Genomic DNA, 21,957 nt, shown 5'->3' with positions numbered 1-21,957 from the left:
CTCTACAATTTAAAGATGGGGAATTTCGACTCGAAAAACTGAGGCAAATCATTTTGACAGGCCTGACATTACCAAGAGAGTCCAACGGACAGTTAAACAAATGTCAGGCGGGACAAGCTCCAGGCTATATTGTCTTTATTGTGCCAACTAGCTTTGCTTTAATGCAGCACGACCCTCGTCTGTTGACTGAAGTTGACGTTATTTTTCCGCAGTATGTTACACAATGCCAAGTTGCGGCCTCCAGTGGGAATACCTAAGCTAACAATATATAAGAGATTAGGTTACTTGTAACACTACGTAACCATAATTATCATCTTTTTTATCAGCTGTAATAGAAGTATGGAATAGAGAATAAGATTCAAATTCAGAAATATGAAGCGTAGGTCCGAGGCTAAAATTATTGAATATCTCTGTTGACTTGTTTGTACGATTTCATCAAACAGAAAAGTTGCTATTTGATGCGAAAAAAAGGAAGAGAGTCGATGATGCCCAATCGATCTCGGGTCCGAATAAGATTTATTGGACAAACCGTTAAATGTAGAATCAATTCGAATGAACTATAAAGCATTGTAAACAAGAAAGTCAACTTTCTGAGCAGTTACCACCTTACGTAAAGCTTTATGTAACAACATTTAAAAAGTTACGAAAGCATTAAAGACGCAGTAAAAACTATTATTAATTTTTGCTTCACAAAAATTCAAGAAAATGAGACCGCTTCGCTCTTGCACAAACCTTCGCATTCGATCCAAGTCTAATTTTTCCGCTAAATATGAAGTAATTAAAGTTACACCTAAAAGCACATCGCCTTTTTATTTTTTAATTATACCTCAAAATATGTTACATGAAGCGAAAACTTGCCCTCAAGTTTCCCTGCTTGTTATAGGCTTCTAGGTTGCCAATGTTGTCAGCTTTGAAGCATTGCACTATCTGTGTACGACCGGCTCTATATACTTACAATTTAGAAAAGTTAATGCATTATCTAGAGACTGTACGCCAAAATAATATTTAAAGTTGTTCTGTAAGTGTTATATATAAAACTTCTTCCATTAAACAATAACAATAAAATCGTATTTATTATCTAAATCTGCGCAGTTGCTCGTTTGTAAAAAGACTTCATCCGCTTGTGCAACATAATCATTGAAAGATAAACAAAAATATGAACAGAAGCATTCAGAGAAACCTACCTACGACAAGTGAAAAGGGTATTATGCCGTGTTTGTAGCATTCTTTAGTCCACTGTATGCTGCATGTTAAGCTAGTAAATGTTTTGCTTGAGTGAATTCATATGCAGTCAAAAGTACATAAACTTGAAAATGCGAATTAAAAGCGAAAAGTGAATAAAGCAACGTGGCCAACGTTATGAGGAAGAACAAAACTGAAAACTGAAAACTGAAGATTGCAATCAAACAGCAGAGGAAGTAAATATTGAACGGGTTACGACAATAAACAAGGAATAGCTGACACAACTCAAAAGCCGGGGTAAGGGGTTTTATAAGCAATCTTATAGAAAAGTGTTCCATACAAAGCTATGCGTAGGTATATCATCATCATTACTATCCACTGCCGCCACGTTTACGGATGAGTGCTTGCGAATTAGTCAGGTCTTTCACAAAACCTATACAAACGTATGAACAACATTAGGTACGTAGTGTAGTGTAAACTATGTATGAATGAATGAATACAAGAGATACGATAACGACTACTTCCGGTATATGCGACATGTTATCCATTTCCGGTTCGTTTAGCGTTAATCTACTAATACAATGCGAGTATTTATACATACAATCATGTTTTCGTAAACATCGCGTTAATATATTCTATAGTTAGTTGTAAGCAACTTATGTTTAATGTTGCTCTTCTAACCCATATATTAAACTTTCGCCATAAATTATTTGCACTAAAATGCTCGAATAAAGCAAAAGAGACCGCAAGAGCCTGAGAGAGTCATACGGTGACTAAGAAAGACGGTTTGTTGATCTATGTAATAACACCGATAAACCCACAGAGTTTATGCTTAAAATATTTTGCAATTAAAATGTTGTTCAGCAAAAATTTGTCCACACAGTGCATTGCGGTCGTACCAAATGACTTTTTAAAGGACACGAAAACTAACAGCGACCAAATAAAATCAGTCAAGGGCGGAAAAATTTATACAGAATAATTTTAATTTTAAAGTAAACTCTTACGAGGCATTTTGTGAAAATTTTAAATGCAAACTAAAACTTCATTAATGATGTGATAAATTCGTTTCGTCAAAACGTTGGCAACGCCTAGAAGGCACTTTTAGAGATTCCACAAAGTATATATATTCTAGATCAGCATCAAATTCGGAATGGATTTAATCATGTCCATCCGGCTGTCTATCCATCTCGATAATGTCTGTTGCATACATTCGCAAGGCCGCAAAAATCGAGCAATCGAGTTCAAATTGGGCATTGGAAGTTCTTGCACGCAAATCCATATTGAATATGGACCAAACCGGCCAAAGCGCAGGCCTGCAGTGAAAACACCTCTACTTTGCAATAAGAATAGAAAATCATGAGCTACAGCATATGAACCTATAAAAATGTCAACATATATCCTATAGGCGATACTATAGCACCTGTGTAAAAATGGGCAAAATTGACCATGCCCACCAAATATTACAATGCATTCAAATTTAATTTTTTTTTTTAAGCTTCAAAACTCGCATAAAGTAGATATAATCGTTTAAAATTTAGAAAGCATGTCCGTCTGTTTGTCTGTCCATCTATTCGTTTGCCCAACCGTGTAGTATCTGTGATATGCATTCTCCCATTAGCTATAATGAAGATATCGGCTAAGAATTTGCGAAAGAGTTTTGAAGTGATCTTAAGTTTTGAAAGGATGCGCCTGCAACGACCAGTGGCTGATGCAACAAAAGCTGTGAACACCTTCGCTTTCCGTTTGTTATATAATTTTCTGTATTGTTTTTGTTCAACTTAGCCTTTTTCGGTCAATGAGTTTTTACATCCACCCCATTTTCCGTCATCACTTGGCTGATGATCAATCCAGATGAAGATTATCTAGAATACTATATTTTTTCGATTGATGTGAGCTCGAAAAGCGGCATGATACGTTCAAGTCCTTTAAATCCGTTCTTTTCTGCCTATGCATACTGCAAGGATAACATTTTTCTGAGCCCAGCAGTTTTAATGTAATCAGTAACTTTTAACTTAATTTTTAGTTCATTAGAGTCTGTTTAGCGGTTGGGTGGCTATCGTTTACGCATTAGGCAAAATTGCCTTCTATGTGTTTATAGCACATTATATGTTCTACTAACACATTATATGTTCTACTAAGTACTAAGTGGTATAGTAACAATGTTTGGCGTACGCGCGTTATTTTATAATATTGTGTTGGTGTTCTTGTGTAATACACTTTGTATCTGTGTTTTATACGAAGCGGCATATTGTCTGCAATGTGCTTCTGACCAATAGAATTTTACTAATTGATCTTGTCGTTAGTCTTGTTATGTTACATATGCACGTTCAGGATTAAGTGGATATACACATTAGTACCATCGGCATATCGAACGTGAAATTTTTTAAATCATCTTAATTCTTAAATTTATATATGCAAGGCATTGTTGTCGATAAGGAAAGTTTTCCAAAGTCAAAGCCAACGTCACGATTTTTCAAAAGTAATCATCTGTGTTTAAGAATGTGTTCACAATTTCCTTAAGTAAACAATTCTTTACAACCTTAAAGATCTAGTTGTAGATTTCAAGATGGTTTTGCGTAAAAAAAAAAATGTATTCGTGTTTTCTTTTCACGCACAGGTCATTATTTGAGATTAGTACACAACACATTCCGGTCGTCCAAAGCAACCAGGTGTAGAAGGAACAAAAAGCTTAAGACGAACTCATCTCATCATCCGTTGAAGTCATTTCAGAATTACCCGCCGATTTATATCAGTGATGCGTGTCAAAATAGTTTTCTGTTCAACCTACAGATCACAATTTCTGAGGTATTTTGACGGAAGATGGCGTATTGAGGAGGCTGGGGTTATACCCAACTCGATCCTCATTGAAAATAGATTGAATCTGGCTGCTTTTCCGATCCTTTTCCATGTAATGCCTTATCTTGAGAAGTCGGGATCTGAAAAAACAAGCAAGAAAGTTATAATCGGACGCGACCCAATTTTTTACATCTATCATCGTTACTCTAAAAAAGATTTAAAAAAAGGGAAAAGAATTACCTTTCATACTCCGTGACATCGGGTGGGCGTGTCTATTTTTGTACAAATATTGTACCATCGACCATAGAATACGTCTTCCAATTTTTGTAAGCTTATCTGCTGCAAAGTGTGACTAAGAAGCAAAAAACCACTTTGTTATTTCTTTTGGAAGCAAGACGTGCTCTCAATTTACGTGATACTCTAACTGTGTCCTGTGATTGATTTGGCCGATTTTCAACTCCAGTCTGTTTGCAAGAACTTCCAATGTTTCTACCAAATTTGAAGTCGATAGCCTCATTGTTGCGGTTGGAAGAATGTTTACGACAGACATTGCACAGACGGACCGACGGACAACCGGACAGACAGATGCAATTTTCAAAATTTCTTGCCAGACATCGCTGAGTAATAGTATTCCCGCGGTAATTAATGAACCCTCGTCCATATAATTGTTCCTTTCAAAGGGTGTCCTTTATATGGCAAAAAAAATTGTTTTTAAATAATTGATGATAAAAATTGGTGCATAACAGTTTGACGTAGAAATTAACTGTACCAAACTGGGACTACAAGGATCTATTAGTTAGACGCTACCTTCTATAACTATCTCCGTGAAGAGGAAGTTTGTTTTTGCGATAAAAGTTGGTACGTAGTACCTTACGATGAAAATACGTATGAAGAATAACGAGATTTTTAATAAGAAAACTAATTGTATTAAATTTGGATCAAATTCACATTTTGAACCACAGAACTAAAGTATAGATGCCATGAAAATAAGTAGATAATTTTGCATTTAATGGTCCGTCTTTATTGACCATTTTTCTGAATTTTTTTCAGTTATGTATATGTAAATTTCATTTCAGAATGAGAATGTCTGCCTGTGTGTACCACTAAATGACTAAGACATGGCGAATTGAATGAAAATTATTATTAAATTACAAATTAATTCTGCCGAATATTTTTAGTACTCACCACGGTCTTGTGTACGACATTTGATTGCAAAATAAGGCGAAAATATCTCTTCTCTTTATAAAATCTTCCAATCCTAAATTATTGGAACCCCAACTTGTATGTCCATAGTACTTTATGAATTTTAAAAGACATCTGTACTCACCTCGTCGAACTCTTGGTCACATCTAAATAATTATCAAAGTCACAATAGGAATGTTATAAAGAAAAAAATCGAGATAAACTCAAGTGAAAACAATAAAATTTTTGAGCCAAGAGTTCGGCAGATGACAAAATTTTCACTTTTTTTTTGCTAAAAATGCGGACATGAATTCATTTCGCTGATTTTGGAAACTGAAAACAGCTTAAAGCCAATTTTAAAATTCTTTTAGATCATGACTTCGAAACTTTATGAAATTTTTCGTTCTCTAATCAAAAATACAACAGATAGAAAGCATGCAAGCAAACATGCACAAAACAATTTATTCACTCTTGCCAATAGGATCAAAGTTAGAGCGTCGCCATTGCAATTGCAACCTGGAAGTATAAGAATTCGATGGCAATGTTGAGGAGCAAGCTGAGCATATATTTATTAGTAGCAAATGCGACAATAAATCGTGTTGTTGTCATGATGAAACCTAATTATTGATGAAATGACGAAATCATTGGGATCAACAAACTATGTTTAACCCCAAGGCGTAAGCAACAACGGCATGTATGCTCGCCTGAATTTGATTCTTATGGAGAGAGTTATGCGGAAGGAGAGAGAACCTCACGAAAGGGAATGATGGAAAGCTAATCGCTTTAAAGAGCTTTGCATTCTCCGTATAATCTAATGCTCGAGGGAAAGGATAGAAAGTTAGGTTAAAACTAAGTATTCCAAACAGAAAAGGATCACAAATTCTTAGTCGAAGCAAAAAGCAGTGAAAAATGGGCCAACGACGATTCCTATCAAGCCCATATCGACAAAGGCACTAATAAGCGCTTTGAGTAAATTCACAGTTAATAAAACTGCAAGAATCCATAGGAAATCCCAAATGCGATGCCGTCAAAAACTCTTAATGGGGCCTAATGTGAGGCACATTTCAGTGCATTCCAAACACGTATTGGACAAAATGCATTTCCCTTTGAGTTGTATGTAAATATACATTTACTGTGCCTTTGGTAATAGTTTAAGATTTAATATCTAGTGTACGGTGACAACTCAACACGAACTATTACAACGACTACATCCAAAGTTGGAAGGATTGCGTGATAAAAACGTTGTCTTTGAAGTATTCAAGTTGACCTAAATTTTGTTCTTTTTTTTTTTTATTTGAAAAACTTTTCTTTTAACATTTCTTTGGCTACTAATGCTGCAGCATTAAAACGGATTATATGCCACAAAATTAACGCAAAGCTACAACACATTAATTTTTCAACTTGAATAATGCCAAATGTGCGGCTACACATACATATAAACTGTATATATGTACAAATATATGCCCATGCATCTGTGTGCTTTTGTATGTAGTTTTATGTATACGTCGCGTAAGCCTTTAATATTGGTAGTCCGTTAGCTAGACCTCAGTTGTATCGGAGTCTATAGCAGTGCAGCTGTAAATAAATGGAAGCATTTTAGATTTTCGTTTCTTTTTTGGGTTTTTCCTTCTTTTTTTCCTCTCTCTCGCTCTCCTCTCTCTTTCTCTCTCAGTGTCTTTCCCTCTTGCCTTTGCCATAAATCTACCAACACATATAAACAGAGGCATTTATATCAACCCTTTAATCATCATCATCAGTCACAGAAAATGCTTGCAGTGTTATATCAGTAATAACGTACATACTTTCATACATGCATGCCGTCTATACATCAAAGCCTTAACAAGCACTCATTTGGATTTGTAATTATATGCTCTACGCAATGGCACACAATGATAATAAATGCCCTTAATCAGTATGTGTCTGTTATATATATCTATATATATATCTTATATATATATATATATATATCTATCTACACGTGAGCATGTGCATTTAACCTTAATAAGACCCTGTTGACCCATAAGTGAAGTAAGTCTTAATGCTTATTTTTAAGAGTAGATTAGCTAAAGAGTGAATTGTTGCAAATTATTAAAAAGAAAATGAAGAAAAAGCAATAAAACTATTTAAAGCACATCAAAATAAGCCAGGGAACCCTCGTCCCCCTCCCCCCCATTTTAGCTAACACACATACAGCCAGCACACAAACCAGACAGCAAATGTTGCAGTCATAACATTTATATAACTCCTAGGAGGCACACATTTCATTGCTTAGCAACTCATGCTTATGATATTTAATATGTTTTCAATCATATCACATTTTATACGATTAACTGCTGATTACGTTTGGTAACGAAAATGTCTAGCAAATTTTTAAACACTTGCAAACCCCAAACGTTCGGTTTGGACTAATTTTGAGTATATTTTGAACTTAAATTATTTTCGATCGATTTACAAGGAACAGATTTCATTATTCACTTAAATCTTAGTCGAACCAAACGTTTTGTATAACGAATTATTATACCGCGACATACCTCACAGACTTATTGTGAAAAAGAAATCTGGTATTTTGGACAGGAAGGATCCAAACGATCCAAATAGGAAAACGCTGCGCGCCACTTCAGAATAGCAGCAGCGGTATCACAGAACTATGCGCACCATTTTAGATCAGTAACAGCTATGTTACGCATTTGGGGTAGAAAGCATCCAATTGACCCAAAATAGGGGCTGAGATACATTGAGAGACTGTGCGAACCATTTCAGAGCAGCTATGTTACGCATTTTGAACAGAAGGCATTCAATTGACCCAAAATAGGGGCTGAGATACATTGAGGGACTGTGTGCACCATGTCAGAATAGCAACAGCGTTATCACCTTCGGAACGGAGATACATCGAGGCACTGTGCGCACCATATCCGAACAGTATCATGCTTGATAAAATGTTTACGGGCCGTGATCTCAATCACTGTGAGCCTATAAGACTCATTACGGTGCGTTATGATGCGTTACAAAAACGAAAAAGGTTAACTTTAAAATTATGGCTAACGGTGCGCGATATGAAATAATCAAAGAATTGAACTTCAAAGATCAAATGAGCGCCGGAGAATCAATTTGCTCCCATTAGAATTAAGTCTTGAACTTTAAAACGTAAAAGTCGAAATACGACAAACAAACTTTCATTTCTTATGTCCGTCGCTAAGAAATTCGTTGTCAAAATATTTTGTATACGTAAAATAGAGTCCTTGCGACTACGGAAACTGCATACCATGTCGAGTTCTAACTCAGTACAAGCTTGTCTATCTGCGCATCAATTCTTCTTGTTAGTCAAAGATAACATCTCCAGAATTTGCATAAACATTGAAAGCTCTTTGGCATATAGTGCTGCCGAAAATGGATAAAATCGATTAAAAAAAACCACTCCATAGTGCCATAGAAACGAAAAGACTTCTATTATCAAAAGCAACCGAGAATACCCATTGCCATTATCATAAAAAAAGACTAAAAAGGACAGCGAAAAACTAAATTTTCATACTCCATAATATTGGGTCCACGTGTCTTCTATTCTTTTTTCTATTTTCAAAGTAAAAGTGGAAATTTTGTACGATCTATGTGTAGACGTGCCTTTTAACCGGTTGGGCTCATTTCCAAATTCTTCTGCTAATTTGTAGGCGATATCATCATTGTTGCGAACGGGAGATACCACAGATACCGCACATTTATGAAGACGGACACGCGGACACGCACAGGTGCATTCCGAATTTTAAGCTGGCGAAAAATTTATATACCTTGTGAGGTTGCAGATGTGATGATAAACTTTGCTTAGGGTGCAAAGACATCCCGAAACTCATCTCCACGTTGTGATCCCTGGTAACGGTCTTTGATCACCGAAAAAGACTTTAAAGCTTTTGACTACCTATAACTGGCCAATACATACTTTAGGGGTGCACTGGAAGAAGCTTTGCTTTCAGGACATTTTCTTGAACACTCTATTGCCCTTGGAGAAAATGCAGACCAGCTGTTGCAGAATCGGTTGGTTGTGTAAAGTACTTTCTCGTAGTAATAGTCAAGTACATGCATCAAGCCATATCAGTTGTAGCCACCGACGCAAATGTATCTTGAAAGAGGATCTTCTAGATTTGGCTAACAGGAAGTGTATGGTAGATCCAAAGGAAAGAGCGACTACGGTCGCGTAAAGTAATGCTAAAGGCTTTATAGTCTAACTTTAAGGCCCACGTGCGTCAGGGCGCTCTTACCATCTATCTTCTAGTAGAGGAAGCTTTTTAGGGATGGAAACTTGTCGTTGTGGCAGTGGGTTCTGATTGCTGGGTACCGTCATTAGCGGATTGTCGTCGTTGTTTTCATCATTCTTAAAGCGAATATTTAGAGGTAATAAAACGCCTTAGCACTCTCCAGTGAGGGTTTAATGGGCCGTACACATCAAATAAATCTGATACTTCAATTAGAGTTGAGACCCCTAGTCTATAAAGATTTTCTAACTTTCTGGAGGGCGTGGGCTATGCACGGTTAACTTAAATATCACCGGGCATCGTGACGTGGGGCTCACAACACAGGCACTTACGTTTAATAACGCACTCACCTATGTCTCGCAGACGTGTTGACAAAACGAACATACCACTCATCCTCCTGTACAAAGAAAAATAATCGGAATAACATACGCTTTTCAGAGACGTCGTTTGAACGTTAGCACTTTTCAAACTGCATATGGATTTGTGTTACTTTCGCGATTTAGTGACCCATATATATGTATAATTTGTCATACATTTGCCATAAAGTTTTAGCAATTCCATATCGTTATGCCTTTTGTTCGCAAATATCCATAAATTTCTATATACATCTCATACACCTGCTACGCTCTTAGATTAGGGAAAAATATTGAGAGATTTTCTATTATCCGCTCTTATTAATATAATAATGGCCGTTGTTATATAACAGCTTTAGCCTTTTCATGGTAGAATCTTTATACAATCACTACCGAACTTCTGGGGTTTGTGGGCAATAAATTATATCTCAAAAGATTTTCGCAGACTTTTTCTTTAAATAAACGTTTTTTTAGCGTCATTAAGAAACTTTAGCAGAGAGTAAGAGACAAGGTCCGGAATATATACCAAACTCAGCAAAACTTCTTTACCAAGATTTATCAATGTTTCCTGCTCATCAAAAATGTATAGGAAATGGCGTAGTCATGATGGAAGATAAGACCTTTTGTTGGTCAATTCTTGCCAATTCTTTTTCAAAAAGTTAGCTGGACTCTTGTGAATTGATGTCTCGTTCCAATCGAACAATCTGCGCGCTGTAATATTATATTCGCGTAAATTGTCTAGTAGGCAGGAAGAGCAGCTCGGGGGTTCACACCTCAATATAGTCCTTTATTCGTAGCTATAGTGCGGACTCAATCGCTTAAGGCATAGCACTTACAGATTGGGCGCACTAAATAGCCTGCCGCCACATCTTCCCTATCTCTTTGCTAACTACTTTCTGACCATTACCGTTATTACACGAATAGCAACCTTCCCCTGAACGATTGGTTATATTAAAAAACACAAGTGAGAAAATTACATTCCCTTGAAAAGTGCCGGCAACTTTCAGACAGTTTTGCAAATTTATGGGCGATATCTTCATCGTCGCTAACGGGAGAACGTTTACCACAAATACTACACAGTTGTGCAGACAGACAGATGGACAAATGAACAGAGTGACAGAACAGAGGGCATTGTTACGTCCATTCCAAATTTCAAACTGGCCAAGACTTTATATACTTTATGGGGTTTCTAAGCCTGTTTCTGTGCCTTATAAAGTTATTGAAAACAAAATCAAATTTTGATACGCTATAATGTTGGGTAGGCGTGGTCATCTTTGAATATGCCTTCAAGTTCTTGTACATTCATCCTCTACAGCTTATGAGTAATGAGCAAGAAAACAATTTGTTATACCTTTTGAAAGTCAGAGATTCTCTCAGTTTACGCACTGCTGTAGATGCGTCCTTCGACCGAATTGCCCCATTTGCAATACTAACCTGCGCGTAAGAACTTCCAATGTTTTCGCAAAATTTGGAGTCGACAGGTTACTTTTTGCGGCCAGGAGATTATTCACAATAGACATTGTACAGGCGGGCAGACTGATATGATTAAATCAATTAAGATTTTGATTCTGATCAAGAATATCTATAGTTTGTGGGGTCTCTGATGCTTCCTTCTTGACAAAATGAATATACCCCACATTCTGCGGTGATGAGTATAAAAATGAATATATGTATATATGATGTTACACTCGTATTTTGCCAATTTTTAATATCTCTATAATGATTTTTTCTAAATATGGGCCGAATTCATTTATCTTTTCATTCTGTTCGATACGCGGAACCTTTTTGCCTTTCTCCTAGTATACCGGCAAAAGGTAATGAATTTTTTCAAATATTGCACTCAGGCTTGTATTGATATAATTTTTATCACCATTGACAACAAGCATAGAGCTTAAATGTCACCTCTCAAGCATCCACAGTTCAATCCGTGATGTTCTAAATATACGATACCAACCATATTATCTCTTAATATTTTTTCACATTCTCAATATTTCAAATGAAAGCTTACGTCTGTATGGGTTTATAACGAAATGAACGATTTCTTTCTCTCATAAAAAAATTTATATCATAATAAAATAACCATTAACATTATCTTTATATTTATATGGATCCTTATCACTATCAATACCTTCGATGAAACATCATTACCATCTGAACCCGGTAAATTTATGTAGAGTTGTTTTTTTTTTTTGCATTCTGTAATATGGAAATAATTTTCATCAATTCTTCATATACTGAAGAGCATAACTTTAAGTGGTTATTAAATATTCAAAGATTTCACAGTAATGTGAATTTCTGCCTCTTATAAGTAAGCACTTTTCATATATTTTATATACATATTTTTGTAAAAATTCATACTCTTTATAAAGAAGACAGCGGTAGAGGTTTACATTTTTTTTCCTCTCCATTTTTTTTTCTCATTAGTATTATTATGTTATTATAATGTATACGTTTTCGTTACAACATTTTCAACATGAGTTTCGATCTGATACATGAGCTCACTTACGCTTACGATTATATGCATACATAATTTATAGCTTTACTGATATTATTTCATGGTTGAGTGATAGAAAATTAGAAATTTATATGTAAATATTTTTCTTTCCTTTTTCAATTTGATGAAATGGAAATAATTGCAGGTAAAATCAAAAATAAATAGAAAGCAATTTTAAAATTTTTAAATTAAATAATCAAATAAAGGAATAAATTAAATTAGAAAACTAATTAAAATAAAATGTTAATGGGAAGAAGTTACATTCAAAATGAGAAGACAAGCTTAAGACGAATTATTTGATATCTATCATAGTAGAGAAAAAGACATTTCTGTGCATATAACGAGAATTTCGGGCGTAAAGAGGCTTTACTGTACAATAGGTAATAATACATCACTCATTGTCTACGAAGCTTACTTTGTCCTTTATTACTCGATTAAGAAACATTATCTGAGCATACCATGCAACCTACCATCTGATGAAGAGTTAAAGGCGACTTAAAAGACGCAATACTCTAATTGTATTACGCCCCGACGGACAAGATGAAAGAAAAGGTATGTGATTTACGGGCAAACAACATAGAACTTCATACAACCCATTGTTTAATATCAACATTAAAAAAATATGTATGTGTGGTAAGAGAATCCAACACGAATTTGCTATTATTTTAAGCATTGGCTCATGTAATTTTTATTTCTCTTATTTTAAGCATTGGCTCATGTCATTTTTATTTAAAAATAATTTCATGTCACTGATCGTCCATGAAACACCAATTTTTCTCACTTTTCCGCAAGCATTTACTCCTATTTCATTAATAACACGAGTATTCTTGGTGAATAAGACTATTATGAATCCCTGGTTTAGTGAAGTAACTGGATGCTCCAATATAACCACAAAGTAAAAAGTCCAATTAGGGCTATATCATATGATCTGCGCAGCAAGCTCACATAGGCACTTTTGGAGATTAGCTTGGAGGACAGACAGAGATCTTCAATTGGGTTGAGGTATGGACCCATTGCTGGCCCCTCCGCACGACATTTGTGGAAGCGTGGTGTTGTTGAAATGCCCAACTATCGCCATATAGCTCTCCAGCAGCGCGTATTATGTTGTTCTCTACCAACTTCCCATATTCCTACGATTTCATTTTTCCGGATGCAAAGCATATCTTTGACGTTAGCCGAGGATGTCTCCAATATTTAGGGTGATCATCAGATCCGTCCAAATTAAACTTTTTCTCACCACTAAATATAATGCTTTCAAATTCTTTCTCTCAAAATTTGTATTGATCGGCAATACGTCATCGCGGCATTTTAATAGTGCTGGTTCAAGCCCGACATCCTAGTTGTTATGCACACTACCTCGTTACATTTAAGCCTGATTTTATCTTTATTTTCCGTCAACTCATATTTTCATCAGTTACTAAAGATCGAATATCCCGCTTGACCCTCCGGTCTGCGATCGCAATGCTTTCGCTACGCTTAATGCAACTATAAATTCCAGAGTCTTTTAAAAAATTTGAGATTTTATTGCGTTGCCAAATTATCAGAGTTGTTATCCCGCCAATGTTCTTAACATCATTTCAGAGGATAGGAGCACCGGTAAAGAGGAGCGAAGAAGAGTGTCCTTGATAAAGAGAGAACGTATGTATTAGGTAGTTTGGAAACTTCCTGCAGTTTTTCCCGACATCAGGGTAAAATAACTTTTTTTAATCAGTGTTAAAGGTATATACAGTCACATAGAGCTGGCTTATGTTTATTTTGTAAAAGGCAGTTGTTTGCCAAAGTAAGACATGGATCGAATCTTATTCTTTAATAAAACGATTTTCATCAATCTTCAGAATCGCTTAAGTTTTATTGAAATATTTGGAAAAAATTAGTTTATTTTCTCTTCTTCTGGCTATTGCAGGATTTTAGAAAGTTCATACCGGCGACGTAAGGTGTAATGTCTTACGATTTCAAAACTTACTTTGATGTATAATGTAATGCTTAGTAATTAAGCAATAAAATTCATAATTACTTACTTGATTATTTGTTATTATATAAAGAAAACCAAAACTCTTGATATATTTATATAAAATTTGAAATTAATTTACTATAAAGTGTTCCTTTTTTTTTTATTTAATGCTTTTAATACTCGTATAAAGAAAAAATACAAATCATTTGTTGCAATAAATAACAATTGTTGCTTATGTTATTGTATTTGTACAGCTTGAGAGTACGTAAACATTATCGCCCTAATCCGCATGTAGTCGAAATAAAAGTAATACACTGGTACAACATATCATTCAATAAATTTCTGCAATGTTATTTAGATGGCAGCACTGTTGACGAACGATTACCGATATGCTTATACGAAATGTGTCAACATTTTATAATAAGCGGACGATTAGCTTACAAATTACAATTGTTTGGGGGACCCTATCTTTGTTTTTGTGGAACAGTGAAAAGATTGTGAATTTCGTATGTAGCATCACCACAACAAATGTACCTTGCCAGCCAACGAAAAATTTTTGCTATATCTGTGAGTTATCCTACAAACTTATTGAGCGTCGTAGTAGATATTCTGGTGATCAGTTAAAAAAAAAAAAAACACTGCATTTCTTTTTCTTCGCATCTGTAGATTTTCTTTTTTAACCAGCAACACTTTCCTATTCCTATTTCCTATTTTTGTATTCCTTTCTGAATATAGTGGAAAAGAAAATATCGGCAATTATTTAGAAAAGTAAACTCTACACATACCAACGACGTTGTCCATCCTAGGCGTCTGAGTATTCTCAAAAACGAAAGCGTTACTAAAAAGAAGGCAAAAATATCCATGGCTACATACAATTTTAAGTATGTTGTTCCGAACAAGCACGCTACCTAGACAATTTTCAAAATGAAGATATAAAATTTACACAAAGTACTTGGATTTCTAAAAACATAAAATAGTTACATAATTTACAATAAATGCTAACTATGCACTAGCCTATGTATATCATCTGAAATACTATTTTATTATCGGTACATAAAGAACGTCAAGCCTTATTAGGTCCAATTAGATCGAATGGTTCTGCAACCCGGGTTCTTTCATTGCATACGCCAAACGATGTCATATTATTTTCGGGCTATATGTTTCAGCTTTCCAGGTTCACTTCGGTCACTGTAGCGATTCTATAAATGTTATACGTCATTTTGACCTATAACTGTAGCAATACGTATATCGGTATGTTTCAATCTTAAAGCCATTAAGGCGCCATTACCCACCGATGGAATATATGTCCTTGAAGGCAATTAAATCAATTTTAAAATATGATTTTCACTTGTCACACTAGTCTGTCTTGTCGTCTTCTTCTTAATTAACTAAATTGGAAAGCAAGCAATGTCGTGTACAATCAAATCTATCTAAGAAGCAAAACTACTAATAGTGCGGCATTCATTTATCGTCTATGACCTAAGTCCATGTTAATGAAGAACCAAAGCCGAAAACGAAAAAACTGCATTAAAATAAAATATTTAAATAATTATTAGGCCGCGGTTCATAAAGGCTTCATTCCAACATTAACCAGTCGGTACGGAATATCATTTAAGCTATCGGCGGCGTTTACCTATATCTATTTGTTAAACGAGTTAAAACGTTATTATCAACACCAAGCAATTTCAGTAATTTCCTACAACGTTCCGCCTAATGCAACTCCTTCCTTATTTTGTTTATTTTTTTTATTATAAAATAAAGAACTAAGAACTTTTCGCCACGTAGAGAGTTACTGTTCAATATGTAGTCGAAATTCAATATAGTTATTTCTTATATCTAATTACTATTTACTAACAAGCGATCAATTCTCATCATAAAAGTATGGATCTTATAAAAATAAAATCTTTTGATTTTCCCAAAAATAGAGACTAGCGCGCATAACATAGTCGATACGCTTGCATTGATGTACGAATAACGTGGGCTGTATAGTGCTCGTGAATAGTCACATCGAGGACTAGTATTCTACAGCAATGAAAGAGATATTTCGATTAATTAAGTGCTTTAAGAGGACGACATGGCTTTCCAAACAACTTGTACCTGACTACAGTCTGACGTACTAACGCGACACATCTTTCTTCAATCTATCAGCAATGCGCTTTCCCACATTGCTATGTAATTCTCATTTCTCATCTTTTGCCGTTTTTTAAGATAGTCGATGGATATCATATGATGCGCGCTAGGGTGATAAGCCCTCAGCTTTGAATTTTTCACCACCAACACAGCGGTAACATTTCTTTACGCGAAATATTTCTCCACTCAAGGTATATACCGCTTCAACGTCGAGTTTAATTACATGAGTTTATTCGTCACTGTTATTCGAATCCGTCGACAATCATTGGAACCATTCACTCTAAGTGAAACCATTTGTTTTTAAGCGCAAGTTACCAAACAGTAAACATTTCTTAAATTCGTTCTTTTCTTCTTTAGACCGCTTTCATCTGTATTTGTCGAAATTAATAGGAAGGACAAGCTCGTTTTATACGCGGAAGACTATTACGTATTTTATTAACACCCTACAGAAAAGAACGTGTAAGTTCATAGGCCAATTGGTCAGCAGCACGAAAATAGGCTATAGGCTAACTACTACTATTTCTTTCACATGACATTAGCGTAAATTCTCTTACTTTGTTAAATTTAAAATTTCAATTTGAAATCTGAAGAACCACAGTGGGACAAAAACGTGATTTAGGTGTATGAAGGCTCTCCAAATTACAAATATTCACACAATAATCACACTCGCTTCCACATCTTTCCAAGGAAAGTTGCCTCTAATATATGAGATAACGAAAAATTTATTCCATTTCTTTGTCCAAAATTGGCCGTCCCAGACTAAGGGTAGTTAACAGAAGCCGATCAAAGAATAATTGTCCGTTCGGATAATCAAAGTAAAAAATCAATGCTTATAAGAAAAATCCCTTTATTACGTCGATTCAGTTTTTCGTAATAGTATCGAATATAAATAAATACAAATGTTAGCAAAAACCGCATGTACTCAGGCAGATAAGTAAGAATAAAATGAAATGTGATAATTACACACCTATGTAGTCATTAGATATCCTCCATAGATCTCTTAATGGTCGTATATGTGCATTGATTGTTCAAATACATGATTCACGCTAATGATATGCATTTTTTGTAAATGTATTCATGTCATGTGGCATTTGAATTATTAAGGTTAGTAAGTATTGTGGCTACCACGTGTAATCATTAAAATTTAATATATCTCTCTGTTCTATTATAAGCGTAGCGAGGAAACAATGAATAGAAAAGAGCTATGGTATTACACGCAGACACATCCAGGTAAGCATCATTTCAATTAAAATCTGAAATCTATGTGAATATATATAATAAATATATGTAATAAATATATATGTACCTATAATATATACATATATATTTAAATATTAAAATTAAAATATATATTAACTCAAGCATGCTATAAGCTTACACAGATGCATAAATATATATGTGTGTGTATACATAAATAAATGCATAATACATTACTTTTATTATTATGCAAATTTAATGTGTTTTCTTATGACCTGGACATCCCGGTGATATGTGTGTATGCAAATAACTTTGTTTATCATTTACTGCAAACAATAAATTTGACCTTGATTTCATGGAAAAAAAGCTACAATTTCTGAATTATAGTTTAAGCTCTGAATTAATTAATTTAATGGAAATTAAATTATTGACGAAATTGTTTTGAAATTCATAAAACTTGCAATTTTTTTTGTACCCTACACCACTTACGGTACAAGAGTACATTAACTTTGTGCGAATAAATATAGGCCTTAAGATACATCCACCTTTGGTTATACCAATCAATTCGGAATTGATTGATGTCTGCCCGTGTGTCCGTCCAGTCTCTGTCTATATGTCATGGTGTTTAACCTACAGGTCGCAATTCTGATTTCAGATGTGTTGATGAAATTTGAGGCCCTGACGTGCTATAAACCTAGAGCGAATGCTATGAAAAATGATTCGGATCGTTTCGCTTTTCCGAGCATTCACGACACTGAATACATTTAAAACTTTTCAATAAAACTCGCTGAGTAATGGTGCTGTGGCATTAAAAATTGATATGAAAAATTTCATTCAGCTGAGGCAATTTTTTGAACACCCTCTTATATAATCGTTCCTACGAAAAATGAGTCTTTATATGGTAAACAGGTGTAAGTTTGAATATTCCATGGAGAAAAATCATGTTTCATAATAGTGAATGAACAAAGAAGTCAACGTTACCGAATTTCGATCCCGTCGTGCCATTTTTTCGATGCCACCCCATTATAAGCATTCTCAGAGAATGTAAATCTTTATAGACCGAAGCGGCCTAATTGTTAGTGTTTTATTTGTTCATAAGAGTAATTTGCCGTAAAAATCAGTTGCACCATATTTAAACCACATGGATCTATTTCTTGGGCCCCACTCCATATTACATTTCCGACGACTATGAAAATAATGTGTAGTTTTTGATGTATTATTACCAAAACGAGTAAAGAACTGTAACAAAGCGAGGTGGTTCAGGATATCTATTGATCTGCCTTGCCCAACTATAGCATTCTCCTTGCAATCGCCATGTGAATGTTTGTGAATTCAATTAATTGGTTTTTTTATCAGGATTTGTCAGAGTTTCAGCCCTTTATTGCAATTTAGGAAAATCGCAAAGACCGATGAGTCGCAAGACGATCCGATACAACGGAGAAGTGTGTCCACTGTCCGGAGTAGTTAAGTTAAATGGTGGTCAAAGCTATTAGTTAAGATCTTTACATGACGAAACACATGTCTCGTTATGACAGATCCAGTAGATCCAGTAGTGTTCAAAATTATAGACATTTAAAATGAACTCGCAGTCGTAAGCTGGGTCGAGTAATACAATGTAATAAATAGGATAAATGAAGAGGAATACTTATGCTTAACAAAACATTACTTATATACTACATGGAATTCTTCAAGTATATATATGGTCCATAAAAATGGCATACGTTTCATAATTTGGATGAAGTGGACGGCTTCCAAATCTGATAATATCTTGATACTAAGTACTTAGCAGAGAGTTAATAGTTGTCTTTGGTAAGTAAATTCGAATTCATCTTCACAACTTTCGATGGATATATAAATTTACTGTAATAAATTAAGACTACACAGATCTATTTTTCGAACAGCCTGCACGTAAGGGTCCTCACAGACTTATGTATGACAACAAAAACTAATTTGTGTTAGTTTATAAGAAAAGTGCGTAAAAAATGATAACATCCTCGATAAAGAAATTGAATTTTTGCTAAATCTCGACCAAGTCAGTTTACGTTTTGAGAGACATTATGGTTCTCATATAAGGGCGAGATTTTTTAAGGTTATGTATAGGTCGGCCTTTCCCTTTTACAATGCTTTTATTTCTTTATTAAAAAAAAATCTCCTGTGAAAGAAAGAGTGAGAGAGAGAGCGAGAGAGAGAGAGAGAGAGAGAGAGAGAAAGAGGTTTGATATAATATTAGCTTTAAATTTTTAACCATCTACTCCAGCAACGTACTTAGGAATAAGTGCGTTTACCAGTTAGTGTCATTTTACAAGATTTGTAGACAATAAATGGCATCACCGATGCATCTGAGTAAAAAAAAACAGATTTATTTATGAACAAATTATTTTCACATTATTAATCTAATACTAAACAAAAAATTGTTAGAATATTTCAACCATTATTTCTTCGTCTCCATATCTACGGATACGAGGCAAACTTTTACGCATTTCTTCAACGTCCTTATCGGGGACTTCGAACATGAACGAAGATAGTTCTTCAAGAGCAGGAAAATATGTGTTATAGACGTCAGGCGGAACATAGAGACCTCCACATCTTTCACAGTACTTTCTACAAAGGCGTTTCAATTCCATAAATTTAAAATTTAAATTTAAAATCTGAAGAACCTTGATAGGACAAAAACATGATCTAAGTGTTTGAAGACGTTTTAAATTACTAATATTAGCTGCGGAGCGAAGAAAGTCATAATTCTCCCCTTCGCATGGTTCCAGAGCAAGGAATTGTAAATGTATGAGATGACGAAAAATGCAATCCATTTCTTTGTCGGTTATCCTTAAACAAGGTGTTCCCAAATCGAGGGCAATCAAATAAGGTATACGTTGGATTAAATTGCCGTCTAATTGTCTGACCGAGGATAGGCTGCGCAACGTTAACACAGTCAATGTTTTATTGATAGTTGGAGCTATACTATTGAGAATATATTCAGGATCCATGGAATTAGCAAACAAAAACAAGCGACGAATTTTACTGCTTGTAAAGTTTAATGGTGTGGCAACGTTTCCAATCATGTGACACGTCAAATCTACACGTACTAAAGTGTTAGACCACTTTCTTTGAATTAATTCCAGCAAATCATAATCATCCGAATATATTTTTAAAACTATTACTTTAAGAGGATTTCGCTCCGAAAGATTCTGTAGCATAGTTCTTGTGTATAGGTTACAAACATCAGTTATATCTAATACCTCCAGTTGAGTAAACTTTTTAAACACATTTTTCATATAACGTTGCCCCTCAGCCAGCGGTCCGGAAAGAGAAAATTTGAGCCAACGCAATGAGGATGCATACGCTGCGAGCATAATCAACCCTTCACGGGGAGAAGGGAAAAAAAGCGGAGAAGCCGTATTTAAGCAAAAACGATAAGGATTAATATTTAAGCTTAACCTTTCTAAGCGTATTTCAGGTAATTCGATCAACCCCCACATCAATTGAGATAGTCGACTGTGGCTGCGAGGCATCAATATTGATTTAACATTTAAAAATGTCTTGAAGTCTATCGACAAGTTATCCCACGGCTGCATGCATGACAAATCCAATTCCGTCATATTCGGCAAAGAATTGTTCAACAGCGGCAAAAAAGAGGCACTGTAAAGTTTCAGCTGAGTAATATCAGATTCCAAATTTTTGAAGATTTTTATTAAAAACTCCCGCTCCTCGCTGCTGAAATTCTCCCATTTACCATATATCTCTAGTCGCTCATATTTCAAATCCTTGTATTCCATTAGGTTGAAAATGTCTTTCAAATTTCGCTTTGTAATAACTAATTTTGATTTACGCTTTAGTTGAGACGTGCAAACAAGTTGGTACCAGTGTTTGCACACCACACGCGTTTCCAATAAGTCCCCATGCGATAAATTATTAAAAATTTGTACCCACAACTCATTAGGTAAGTCAGGTGCTTTAGCATCACCATCATCCCATACACCGCACGATGTATCCATTGTCTTCTGAAATAAATGAAATATTTTGCTTTAAATATGAAGTCTACAGATAGAAAAACGTATAATTAATTATAATATTTCATGCAGATTGAACAGTGTTCGCGATTTTTATCGAACATGTGCTTCTCAGTGAAACACTTTATATGTATATATGGTTCCGCACCAAAAAAGCTGAGACAATGTCACTAATTTTAACGTATTCACTTTGTTCGCACCTTGTATTAATCTTTCAGGAATATTTCAGAAATATTGCATTCTAAATTCGCATACAGGGAGAGACACGTGTTTTCCTCTTCATTCGATCATTTGTATGATTTGCTTATCTTGTGCGAAAAGCAAAAGTTGTATTCAATTCTTCTTTAATGCACATTTTATGGTTGCCATCTCGGTCGATTTCACTTTCTTTATAAATGAGAGGAACGACCAACTTTGTCTT

The 21,957-nt window shown here is 34.9% G+C and overlaps 2 protein-coding genes across 4 annotated transcripts in view; one reads left to right on the top strand and one right to left on the bottom strand.

Moving 5' to 3' along the window:
• Positions 1-21,957, top strand: part of LOC119637016 (kelch-like protein 2) — a 269,929-nt gene that overhangs the window by 176,261 nt on the left and 71,711 nt on the right. The window lies entirely within an intron of this gene.
• Positions 19,852-21,816, bottom strand: LOC119636994. Of its 3 annotated transcripts, XM_038032762.1 has the most exons (3): positions 21,737-21,815; positions 20,187-21,527; positions 19,852-20,130 (listed from the first exon to the last, which is right to left on the bottom strand). In XM_038032762.1, the coding sequence occupies exons 2-3, from the start codon at positions 21,519-21,521 to the stop codon at positions 20,119-20,121; spliced, it is 1,347 nt and encodes a 448-aa protein (XP_037888690.1). In that variant the 5' UTR covers positions 21,522-21,527; positions 21,737-21,815; the 3' UTR covers positions 19,852-20,118. The 3 variants fall into 3 exon arrangements, with proteins under 3 accessions (XP_037888690.1, XP_037888688.1, XP_037888689.1); XM_038032760.1 differs by having other exon boundaries at positions 19,852-21,527; positions 21,737-21,816; XM_038032761.1 differs by having other exon boundaries at positions 19,852-21,524; positions 21,737-21,782.

This window comes from Glossina fuscipes, unplaced genomic scaffold, assembly GCF_014805625.2.
Source record: "Glossina fuscipes isolate IAEA_lab_2018 unplaced genomic scaffold, Yale_Gfus_2 42, whole genome shotgun sequence".
Taxonomy (NCBI): domain Eukaryota; kingdom Metazoa; phylum Arthropoda; class Insecta; order Diptera; family Glossinidae; genus Glossina; species Glossina fuscipes.
The sequence above is the reverse complement of the archived record's forward strand: the minus strand, read 5'-3'. Positions and strand labels throughout refer to the sequence as shown.